Source organism: Gobius niger, assembly GCF_951799975.1.
Source record: "Gobius niger genome assembly, chromosome: 23".
Classification (NCBI taxonomy): Eukaryota; Metazoa; Chordata; class Actinopteri; order Gobiiformes; family Gobiidae; genus Gobius; species Gobius niger.
This window is the reverse complement of record NC_136874.1, coordinates 11132176-11144730: the sequence shown is the minus strand read 5'-3', so window position 1 is coordinate 11144730 and position 12555 is coordinate 11132176. Positions and strand designations below refer to the sequence as shown.

Below are 12555 nucleotides of genomic sequence, written 5' to 3'. Positions count from 1 at the left end.
TGACAAAAGTGTGTCGACCCAGCCATAGTCCAGACAATACCACCTCGTATTGACTGAAATGTGTATATGATAATTCATGCTTCCTTAATACAAGCTTGGGCTTTATTTGCCGTAGGCTGACATGCTTTCGTTGGCTCCTGTAAAAAGCAGAAAACCGCTCAACTGTGGAACATTCAAGCGAACATTCCTCTTGGTTTGTCTCTAATTGAGTCTAAATAGTGATAATTGTGTGAGAAAGCTCCCGCCCGATCTCTCCGGGGAATCCATCGCATTCTTCGACCCGCATTACGCCAGTTTTTCCTCCCTGGACGCGGTTCCCGGGGCTAATGTCAGGAGCGCATTCCAAACCAGCGCTGGTCAGAGCCGCGAAGAACCAGGCTGGAAGTATTTAAACAATGCTGTGTTTGGAATGCGCCTCACTGAAGGGGTCCGCGCTCCGCTCGCTCATAAATCTGCCTCCGCGTGTTTACTACGCGACCCCCTTTTGTGCATTATGAGGCTGTTAACTGTCCCGACCAGCGCAGCCCCCGTTACCTGGAGAGACCCAGCGGAGGGGAAGGGACGGGGGAAGGTTACTGAAACGTACAGAACATGGATTGGGTAGTGGCGCCTTGGTGGATCCCATGTCTGATCTTTACAGGTTTCGTAGCTTCACTGTCATTAAACTAAACTATCCCCAATAAATGTACCGTAAATCGTCCATAGTTACAGTACATATGCGTGACATCCATCTGCGATTGTACTGTACCGTTTGAAGATCATTATTAATCCATATAGCACACTTCATATAAACGCCGGGCCCGTGACCTCTCCGATGCCAGATAAATGCACTTGCCTGTACCCCGTCCTCTAATAGCCATTCTAATAGCCACCTCCATCACTCCCCATGACAACTCTAATACCCCCAACCCTGACGATACTTCCACTCCACCTGGTCAACACTCTCCCACAAATCTAATTGAATTCCACACAGGCCTAAACCATCTGGACCAGGACAGCGAAGGGGCGGTGGAAGGGCTTAGGGTGCGGCCTTCGACCTCCACCCCCCCCCCAGGTGAAGGTCGCAGGTGGTTCGGCCCCTTATTATCGCTCATTAATGCGCCCCACCCCCCTTCAACCAGCCTGGTATAATGGGTTCTGAAGAGGCTTATGGGCGCCTTGGGAAATGGCCCCCGTAGCATCATTTAGCACTTAGCTCGTGCACAGGTGAAAGAGGTTCCCATGATGGATGGATGGAGGGCGAATAGGTTGTTTAAGAAGAATGTGAGTGCAATTCTGTATGTTGGGTCCTTTACTAATGCCAACAAGCTTTAAACATGATGATATTTTCTTAAAATCTTAGGGGCAGTTGACAAAAACACAAAAAGTCTCTGCATGGCCAGGTCCAGATGTAAGAATGTGGAACTCATGGCAAAGCATTCTGTCCAAAGCTCGCTGAATCTTTCCAATAAAGATGTACTTCTCCTTGACCGTCCTGGCCGTGGCTGTGACCTCTCCCCTTTTCTCCCCTGTGTGTTTTCCGCAGGTATGTGAGATACTTCAACGGGCTGCTCTCCGGCCACATCAAAATCAACAACAAGCCCCTGTTCCTGCACCACGTCATCATGCACGGCATCCCCAACTTCGAGTCCAAAGGAGGTCAGGAGGGTATTTACAATTCTATTCCTATGCATCACACCTACTATTTTGCACATTCATCTCCACTGTACTGTAAGGACCTGTGCCTCTTTCACAGGCTGCCGACCTTTCCTCAAGATCTACCAGGCCATGCAGCCAGTTTACACATCAGGAATATAGTAAGAAACTGCTTTTAGGGGCTGGGCACAAATTGTGTGGTCAAATATCTACAGGAATGCTTTTTATTCCCTTGCAGTAATGTACAAGGAGACAGCAACACGAGTATCTGCATAACCATCGAGCCGGGCCTGCTGTTGAAGGGAGACATCTTGGTAAATAAACAGTGAGAGACAGGTTCAAGTTTCGTATAGACATTCAACGTTAAATCGGTTTCCTTTCCGCAGCTGAAGTGCTACCACAAGAGGTTCAGGAACCCCACTCGAGACGTGGTGTTCCGGGTGCAGTTCCACACCTGCGCCATCCACGACCTGGGCGTGGTGTTCGCGAAGAGCGAGCTGGACGAGACCTTTAAAGGTACCATTTCAAAACGCTCACTTGTTGTTGTTTTTTAGCCTTTTCAGACCTTTCTAAGCAGGATTATGCTTGATTATTGTGTTTTTGCAGCTCTTTTATTACTTTTTGACACTTTTTTGTTGTATTTTCAAGCCGAACTGGAGAAAATGTGCTTGGTTCAGGTGGGGTTTAAGACCGGTGAAAATATTGTACATGGAAAACTGGTTAAAATAAAAATCTACAGCATTCTTTGAGCTGTTGAGACTGAAACTAGTCAAGTCAACAAAAGCCAGTTCAAAGAATAAAATGTCCTCCTCCTACACATCACATCTCCAGGTTGCTTATGATCCGGGAATAAGGGATGCAATATGGTTTGGTCTGTTAAACCTGAAATGTGCTGTAAAAAGTATGGCATCATTCAGTTGGAAATGGCGCCCTCTAGTGTCCAGGGCACATCTGCATCCCACCTGCAGAAGAAATGAAAGAAGAGAAAATGCAGAACTTTGGAATACAGCTCATCTTTTATCTGGATTTTTTATTTTTTTCCGTTTCATGTTTTCACAGATGACAGATTTCCAGAATACGGGAAAGTGGAGTTTGTCTTCTCATATGGGCCAGAGAAAATTAAAGGTAAGAGAGTTAACATTATTTTGAATAGTTTTAGCTTTATGCACTGTTTTCCCTTACCTTCATGGATTTTCCTGTAACAATACTTCGATGGAAAGTTACTTGATTTGACTCTCCTCCCCGTCAGGTCTGGGCCACCTGGAGAATGGGCCGAGCGTGTCAGTGGACTACAACACCCAGGACCCCCTGATCCGCTGGGACTCGTATGACGACTTCAACGCTCGCTGTGAGGACACGACGGAGGGAGTGCCCGGTGAGTTGGGACAGCAGGGATAAATCTCTTACTCCTTTGGTCTTTTGGTGGGCATTCAGTTTTTGTTGCGAAAAAATTCTAATTATTATGATGATCAATTTCTCACACCGCGCATATAGACGGGGGGGCAATGTAGCTGAAATGTCCTCCTGCAAGCTTTGAACCATCTCCACACGCCGGTCCCACAGTGGTGCCTGCTGTTTCCCATGGGGCCGGTTTTCTGTATGGGACAGTGGCCAAGGCGGGTCGTGTTACAGGTTCCGTGGGGGGGGTTGGATTGGGGGCGGCAGCAGCAGGCGACTGACGCCCGCCTATTTCTGCCACACTATTTAAAGGACTAATTGACAGGCCGCTGGAGGAGGGGAGGGGCCGGGACTCCTATACATTTATTAAAGGGGGGTATTATGCAAAATTGACGTTTTAGAGCTTTTTTACTATGTTCTTCAAAAACATACCTGGAGAGGTGTTTCGACCCTCTCTAGCATTTTGGATGGCACGAAAGAGAGGTGAAAGCAGAGGTCTTGACAGCTATGGCTCTAAATATCTAGGGGAATTAGAGGAAAGGGGTGGGGCTTATGGGGAGATGGCTTGAAAACCAGGAAGTGAAACTATTCTCAGCTTTTTTAGATCAATACTGCATTTTCTAACTTACAAAGTGCAAAATAAATAAAGATAAAGATGTATTTGTCTTCTTGAGTTACCGTCAAAGTAAAAAGTACCCGCTCTCGTTCCCGTCTGCGCCACTATCTGTTGACTCAGTGCTTAGCCCCTCTTTATGCTGCTGGCTCCACTTCACCCATTCTGTGTATGTAGGGCCTTTTACAGCTCCAATTCATTTTTATGGACTTCCCTTGAGAGGCGTTTGTGGTAATTGCGGCGATGCATTCAGGTCAGTGGGAATCGCCAGCGCTTGCAGGTTTGGATGGGCTAATTGAATGGGCGGCCCGAGATTCTCCGCGCTCAGCGAAAACGGCCCGCGCCGCTGTATTCATTTCTGTAATTACAACATTCACTCACTCGGACAGTAGGCTGTTGGAAGAAGAGCGAGAGGGGAGGAAAAAACTGCTGTGGTCAACATGAATTTGAGTTTTTTAGAGTGGAAGAAGAGGGAATGAAATCTTTTTAGCAGCTCTCAAAGTTAGCCTGTGTGAATGGAAATCTGTGGGATGCTCGTCCTGACTTGGCCCCCGCTCTGCTTTACTTTCACGCACCCCACCAGTCCACCTCCCGACAGACGTGCCCTCGACACGCAACAACAATGGAGGCTATTTCGATGCTTGCTCTGGAGTTTTATCAGCCTAAAAATAAAGCCAGCAAAGTGAGCACAGTGGACCAATACAGCTTTTTAAAGGAGAAACTACGCATTATAAAGTTGTTCCCTCGTTCAATTTAGCTGCTTCTTCTTCTACGGTGTCACCACTTCGTTCTGCACGTCCCCCACATTTTTAAAGCCCATAATCCAACATTATATCTGTTCAACGTGTGTGTATCAGGCTGTGCTGAAGCCGCAAACCACACTGTAAATTGAAACAGAAACTTTTTTTTTTTTAATAAGCAATTATTAAAGCTGCCAACAGGAGGAGCCCCACGCCAAGTCTTCACCAACTCTATGAATTTCATTGTTACTATTTAATTCTTAAAGACACACGGGTCAATGTTTTTAGGCCTATTTTAAGCCCCATATGCAGTATATGTCCACTGTGTCAAGCAGGTGCAGCCCTAGATTATTCTTTGTTTTCTTTTTAGCGCTTTTCACATGCCGTTTGTCACCCAGAGCTTCCAGAGAGAGCTTCTGAAGAGGCTGATGGTTCTGCTTCTGCCGTGGAGGTGGGGCGTTAGGTAGTAGCAGCTGAAATGGCAGGATGATGGAAGCAAAGGGCGATTGTGTTTATATGAATAGCTTGAGATGTGATCAATTCAACCTTTTCTGTTCTGCAAAAGCTCATGGTTCTGATTACTGCTCTAAACTTCATCAAAATTAACTTTAATCCCTTTTCTTTTATCTGTTTTACTGAATGTGGTGGAGGGCAATGATTAAAGACTGTTCCATCCTGATTTGATGCTATTTTAGGTGATAATTGTTGAACACTATGAACTAATGATGTCCTGGTCGCCCTTACATTTTCCATTTCTCATGTGTTTATCATTGCTGCGCGCTTGACCCATCCACCAACAGGCCTTTAGCTTAACCGCGCCGACTGTAAAACAAACTACCAAAGTCCCGTAATGAAAACATAATTGTCGGAGCCACTGGGGGAACAACAAGCCGCTGTCCGCTTTTAACAAAGTGACCTCACGCAACCGGACATCCCAAATATCTGCCGTGATCCTCCCGACAGTTCAGCGCTATTTTTATTCCCAATGCTAATCACTCAGCGGGTGTCACTCGCACAATCCAGACTTGTTTATTTGACCGGGCGCTAAAGCGAGCGTTTCATCTGCCGCAAACGCTTAACTCCGGCGCAAAAGCCATTTTTAACCAAGTCTGGAGACCTTGGAAATCCAGGCTAAAAGGGCGCAGTGAAAGATGTTGCTCTTAGAATTGTCCAGAGGCTTAGTAGCATTAAGCTAGTGGGGGGGGGGGGTTTGGTTTTCAAGTTAATGCCTATTTGTTGTTAGCTCAAGGTGTTAGCATAGCTTTGTGGACAAATATTGCAGTTAGTCAAATATTGCAGTCTATTCAACCAACAGAGACTAGTTTTGAGTAGCTGAACACATCATTTAGTCATCATTCTCCTTCTATTTGGCCAAAGATTCAGTATTTTGGTGTTTCAGTGTGAGTTTCCTGAACCTGTTGATGCTGCAGTGGAATGCGTACGTGCACCTTGTGTCTGTCAGCCTGCCTTAGCTCCACTAATAGCCCACCGCTCCGGCAGCTGATGACCCCTCCAGGTCAGAGCAGTCAGGAGGCCACCGGCTCAAGCCAACAAGGAGATACCAGTGCTGCTGCTGCTGCTGCTGTGGTGGTGGGGGCATGAAGCCACCGGAAGCCAGCTGAGAATGGCTTTAGCGAGTTATTACGTGTACTGTGGACGTCTTTACGTTGTCATAAAAAAGGCAAGTGCTAAGCGACAGCTGTTGCGTTTAGCGTTAGCAAGAAGGCTAATAAGCTTTGGCTGTTATATATTTTTAAAACGCTGTTCCCGACATTGTAAGCCACACAAAAACATCCCTAAAGTTGTGTTTTGAACCACTCGCACTTGTTTGAGTAATCTGTGAATCTTCCCTGGTTGGTTATGCTTAGTGTGTAGCAGCAGCTTTTAAAATGACTCGTCCAGGAAGCTCTTTTCTTACCGTACAATCTGTGGCAAGGCTTTATCGTCCATCGCAGAGCACCGACAGGCAAAAACATCTGCCAAAGCTTCACTACAAGATAGATAGATCAAATCTTTTGTACTTCTGCAGTCTGTGGCTCACATTCACACAAGTACAGCAGAATCTATGTAGAATCAAAAGCATTACAACACAGTAGAAGCAGTGTTTTGGATTCATATAGCATTTTACAGCTGACAAAGTGAAATATAGAGGTCGCAATATATTTGATACGCTGCTTGACCACAAAAGAAGTCGCAACATAAAAGGTCACATGCTCTAGTATTTGGTTGTTCCGCCTTTAGCTTTCCCTGTGGTATTGTTTCACTAAGCTTCTTCAGTGTCTAAGATCCAGTGTTACATTCATTTTTCACCAAGTTCTTATATTGATGATGGGAGACTAGTGTGACCATTGTGCAAAGCTTTCTCCAGCACATCCCAAAGATTCTCAATGGTTTTAAGATCTGGACTCTGTTGCGGCCTGTCCATCTCATGCCCCACGACTCCTGGCATTGTCACCTTGGAACATCCCCGTGATGGAATAACCTGGTCATTCACAATGTTCAGGTCGTCAGCTGATCTCATTCTTTGGGCACATAGTACATCCAGGTGACGACTTTTTTGGGGGTCAAGCTCGGTTAGTTTTGCTTAATATCTGCAAGAAACATCAGACCTCCTCTTTGATATTTCACTTTGATTTAATTCTGTAGAAATGTGTTGCATTTTTCCATCTACCGGGCGAATACATACATGCTGTACAGTAGTGTGGTGAGCTCGGACTAGGACCAGCCCGCGCCCGCCCTTGTGCCTGGCCCCCTCCCATATTTGGCAGGGCTCAGGAGCATGTCTGGAATAGCTGGGTAGTGACAGACGCACAGACAGGGACAGCCATAGTTAGACCAGGACACAGCAGCGGAGTTTAACTCTTATGTGAGCTTCAACTTTGATTCTAATGAAGAAAGCTGTGGGAGGAAGTAACGGAAACACGAGGAGGCCATTTCTCGCTTGTTGGTGAGTATGTTCTCGCATTTCTGGCTTTGTATTAGGTCAAATTTGGAAAGTTGTTGGTGCTGCATACATGGCAGCAGAAGTCAGTTGATTCTACCCACTTTCTTCTTAAGTGTTTGTTTTTAGCGTTACTATGCTAACATTGTTGCATCCGCTGTGTCTTGGCACCTAAGCACGGCGAGCAATTTGTGTGCGGAACATTTTATGAGCGGCCTGCAATTTGGGCTCACCAAAATCATTAAAGACTTTGCTCGGTAGCATCACAGAAAGGGCTTGGATTTACGCACACTGCCATAATCCCAAATCATTTTTCTGCAAAGCTACATTCCGTGAGCCAGTCTTTGGTCTCGGTGTCGTGCTGTGTGAATAAAATGCTGGACAAACATGGCCGCCCTCCAGAATTCACCTTCCTTGATAGAATTTGCCGCGGGAAGGTACCTGAATAGCACCCGGTGAGTGTCTCTTGAGTCCCTAACGCTCGTGGTGGGGCGCCTTGCTGACAGTGCAGCAAGCAGGTTCAAATCCAAGGCCCCAAACTGCGCAGAGAAGAGCGGTAGTGTTCTCCTTTGCATAATCCTCCCTGTTCAGGTAAAGGCACTGATCAAAGCTGGCATACAGAGGTTTATCCAGATGCAAATGGAATGTATGCTCATAGAGGAGGGCGTGCTTTCCAGGGATTGTTTAAGTTGTCATAGTAACTAGCACTTGTTCATTGGAGTTATTGTCACGTTGCCCTATAAACACATCAACATGATGGTGAACTTTGGCGTTTTTCTCAAGTCTTTGGCCTCTGCTAAATTGTTTTGTTGCCGTGTTACGTCTTTCTCAGTGTCTCATCATGAAGAAACCTTTGAAAATCCTCCCCACAATGTCATTACAATACTGTACGATATTCTGAAGGGTGGAGGTTGCGTCAGGGCAAGAGCCTCTCAGGAGCAGTGGGCGACCGCAGCGCCCAGGGACCCACCTTCAGATCTTTAGCCAGGATCTTAGTCAGGATCTTCAAGTACTTTGCTTCAGGTTGGAGCAAGCTGTGTATGTTTATAGTTCATGTTGATTGGGCCACTCTAAGCACAGATATCAAACCTGGGACCATCCTGCTGTCCTCCGTTATGTTTCCGTTTCATCACTTTATTTTACACTACCTTGATGCATTGCACCAAACAAAATTTAGTACAATGTAGCAATGTGTAATAACTTGTACCTATGCAGTACATACACAATGGAATAATGTGTATTTGTACTTTGGAGGCCCTGCGGACCTTAGGGTTAGGGCTTAAGGTTAGGGTTAGAGTTTGGGTCTTATGTCTCATTACGTTATGTACCACCAGAATACTAATACACATTATTCCATTGTGTATGTAACCTGTAGGTACAAGTTACTACACATGTATCAAGGGCAATGTAAAATAAAATGTTATCAAAGCTGCTAACCCCGTACATGTGTATTAGTTTAACAGTTTGCCCAAGTGTTAAAGTGCATGTGACAGGTTTTAATGCTTTTGAGAATATGACTTATTTTGAAGGATAACATCAGTTGCATAATTATCATTTTTATTTCAGAGAAGCAGCCATTTTAATGAAGAAATGCAGGGCAGAAAAGTTATTTTAATTTTATTTTTTAAGCTGCTGACAGGAAGTGACATAGTTAGAGGTAAAGTGCCACAGCAGTTGGACTCATTTCCCATTGACTTAACATGGTTGGCATGGTAACAGTATAAAATAGTTTGCCTTCGTCTATGTCACTTCCTGTCGGTGTCCAAGTGAAACTATAAACATCACAAAAATGGCCAAACAAAAGAAAGCTGGGTATATTCTTTAGCAAAATCTTAGATATAATTGTGTTTACTATGTTCTAGCAAAACTGTGTCTAATGTGTCATATGCACCTTTAACGTTTAACATATATGCATTATGCAGTTGACCCAAGTTTTAATTTCCCAAACATAAATTGCACTTCTAACTGAAAGTCAGATTATAATTCGATCACTCTATTGTGATGACAGATGTGATTTTGGAAAGCTGAATTATAGTTTGTAAATACTATAGCCTATAGTGTCACATGACCAAGACTGTCAGGTGTGACCTGTCCACACATGTATACTGAGGTCTGTGGAGCTAATCTCCTCAGAGACAGAGATGACGGCTCCACATTTGTATGGCCACCAGCCAGATGCACTTTTTTTTTAACGACGGCACTGATCCAGCCCGGTGACAGACTGACGGACGCACCCCAGCACCGGGAGGGTAGACAGCTCCCAGGCAGACAGGAGACAGAGTTCAAGCGAGCCTCATCTGATCCCATCGCTCTACTAATATGCACGACATCAGAACTTATACGGACACAAAGACGGGACAGGTGTAGCATGACCCAGCACCATTTGAACCAGCAATCTTAACCCAGTTGTACAGAACATCATCTATTCTCCAACCTTTAATATTATTTATTACTATTGTCCATGTTTGGTATTTGAATAGTGTCCTGGAGCCATGGAGACACAGGCGCAGCACAGGGACAGAGCCTGGTGCATTGAAGCGACAGCCCCTTTCTGCCTAAGTGCTACTGTTCAGCGCTGTTTTCCTTCGGTCGCCAATTCAAATCCCAACGCGCCGCTTGTCAACTAACTGCTCCCCTGAATCGGCCCCGCGTTTAGTCTGCCCTCCGTGCAGACAGTAGCGGGGTGGATTTTTATGACAGGCCGCGAGCTGACAGACAGGCGGACACATGACATCACCCTGAAAGCCATCTCTCTCTCTCTCTCTCTCGCTCTCTCTCTCGCTCTCCCGGTGTCCAATCCGAGCGGGTCACGTTAGCTCCGGGCAGGCAGCTGGACTCACGAGGGGGGAGGGACACCGGAGAGGGGCCCCGCCGGCAGACATGGCGAATATAAAACTCCTGCCACTCACTGATACACCGCCATGACACCTTTTGAAGCAACTGTCATCCCGGCCAAGGCGCGACATCGGCAGATCCATTTCAGCCGACGGGCTCTTAATGGGTCTGGGAGGAACCCACACTTTTTCGTTATTTTACTGTAAATAAATGTGTTTTTTTTAAAGGCACACTGCGTAACATTTTGGATTATACAAAACATGCTCCATAACCAGCTAGACACAGTAAAGGCTTCATGTTGGTAGTGGTTAATCACAGAATTGATTTGGATGAGGACTTCAAATATTTAGATCTCTTGTTTGGCTGCCTTATGTCGACATCTCCATGGAGACGAGCTGGAGACGTCCCACTTCCAAGTAAAGCTACAGTCAGGTCTGAGGACAGGTGAGCTGCTCACTGCAAAGAAACATGTTTGTAGTCTTTTTTGGGGGTATTTTTAACAATATCTCTAATGAATGCTTGTATTTATTGGGTGAAATGTTGCACGACATGGCTTTAAGTTTGTTACTATCTGGGTCCATACAGGGCTGGACGATATGGCACAAAAAAAATTATGTCAGTTGTTTTTCTCATGTTGATTGATCTCGATTTCCGATTTTGTCTTTTCATAATAAATACATGTAGCTGATTCATGAACTTCGATATCTTTTAGACAAACCTTAACTCAAGCAAAAATGCCCAAGAAAATGTTGCGTATTTCTAGATGACTTTTTGCAGTGAGGGAGAACACGCGGTGAGGTCTCTATCCCAGCTCCAGTGAGGCGTGGTGTGGACAGGTTGTTACGGCCCGGTCAGAGAGCTGTCAGTCAGGGGCAAAAGCTCCCAGCAGCGGCACGCAGACAGGCCGCCGTCGAGCCGATATGAAACGTGTGATCTCACCAGCAGACGCCCAAAGACCTGCTGACATCTCCTGCTTTAGTCCAGGCGTACGGCGGGATTCCTGCCCAAGCATGTCACCGGTAAATGTGGACATGTATAAGGTTAACCATCGCACGACAGGGGGGGGGGGGGGGGGGGTCCAGGGGAGCTCTTTGGATGATTTGACTCAACATAATCATCACTAGCAATAACCAGTGAAGGGACTGACTGCTGTTAAATGGTTTTGGAGGCCCTTCAAATCAAAAAGACTTTACTTTACTTTACAAAGGCTTTAGAACTGGAAGAATGTCAACACTCTCAATTAGCAACAATGGTCAAATTAACTGTTGACTTGACAGACCGAGGAACTCTTTCATTCATCAGCTAATCCTGGGACTAAATTCGCTTTGTGCAATGTCTTCGTGAAATGTCTGGAAATAAGACATTTCGATTCGACTAGGGAATAGCCTTCATTTCGAAGAACAACAATAAACTGTGGAGTTTCAGAAGAGAGGTCCCCTTTTCCGGCCATTTTGAGAGTGTAATGGAACTCACAAAGGCTGATGCTCCAGATACTCGACTAGCTTAAAGGAAGGAGGAGAATAAAGTTTCCGAGGTTAAATAATGTTCTTTTTATCCGGACGCCTAGCTTAAAGGAAGGTCGGTTGTAGCGTCTCTAATCTGCACAAGGGTTTTCTAATCATCAATTAGCCTTTTACACAATTAGCTAACACAATGTACCATTAAAACACTGGAGTGATATGTATCTATGTAGGTATTCCATTAAAAATCAACAGGTTCCAGCTAGAACCTGTTGATTCACAGCATTAGAAATGTCTTGATAGTATTTCTGATTTATCCTCATCCTCAAAAATTAGGACATTTTAAGTGACCCCAAACTATTAAACAGCCAAAAATGCTTTAATGCTGTTTAATTTTATGGGTGTATTTGTTGACTCATTTTGTACTGGCTGTATTAGACAGAGACACTCAGCAAACTGTCGGAGCCGGGACTCAAAGCCATGACATTGAAGTTGTTTTTTTTTAACAGTGACATTCCCTCCATCTAACTTACCAGTAGTCTTGGTTATTTATCATGGTAAATAGTTCCTGGTACTGTTTTGCGTAACCTGTCCCATGTGCTCGTAGTAAATCTCACAGTGATGAGTGTTGCGAGTGGAAACAGATCTCCATATGTTAGTCTTAAACCCTGCCTGTTCACACTGGCCCTGCTACTATTTCTAATGTGTGCCGCTTATAAAGATGGGTTGGTCTTTTTTATAAGGTCATTGTGTCTCTTAAATGCACCAGGGCAGTTTGGAGTTTCCACAGCTACTGACAAGCAAGGAAACTTTGGATTTAACAGTTGTTGTTGGTCGTGCATCTCCTTAAATCACGCATTAAATTGCATGTGAGGAAGATGAAAGGTGATATAGTGCCTTGTGATTACAACTGAAATGGTCCCAGAATAGAAC

At 45.1% G+C, this 12555-nt stretch overlaps 1 protein-coding gene across 1 annotated transcript in view; it reads left to right on the top strand.

The window, feature by feature from the left end:
* tns1a (tensin 1a) overlaps positions 1 to 12555 on the top strand; it is a 130619-nt gene that overhangs the window by 62952 nt on the left and 55112 nt on the right. Inside the window, 6 exon segments of the mRNA XM_079581436.1 lie at positions 1526 to 1672; positions 1674 to 1796; positions 1874 to 1949; positions 2022 to 2151; positions 2695 to 2760; positions 2885 to 3010. Coding sequence (XP_079437562.1) covers positions 1526 to 1672; positions 1674 to 1796; positions 1874 to 1949; positions 2022 to 2151; positions 2695 to 2760; positions 2885 to 3010 — 668 coding nt within the window.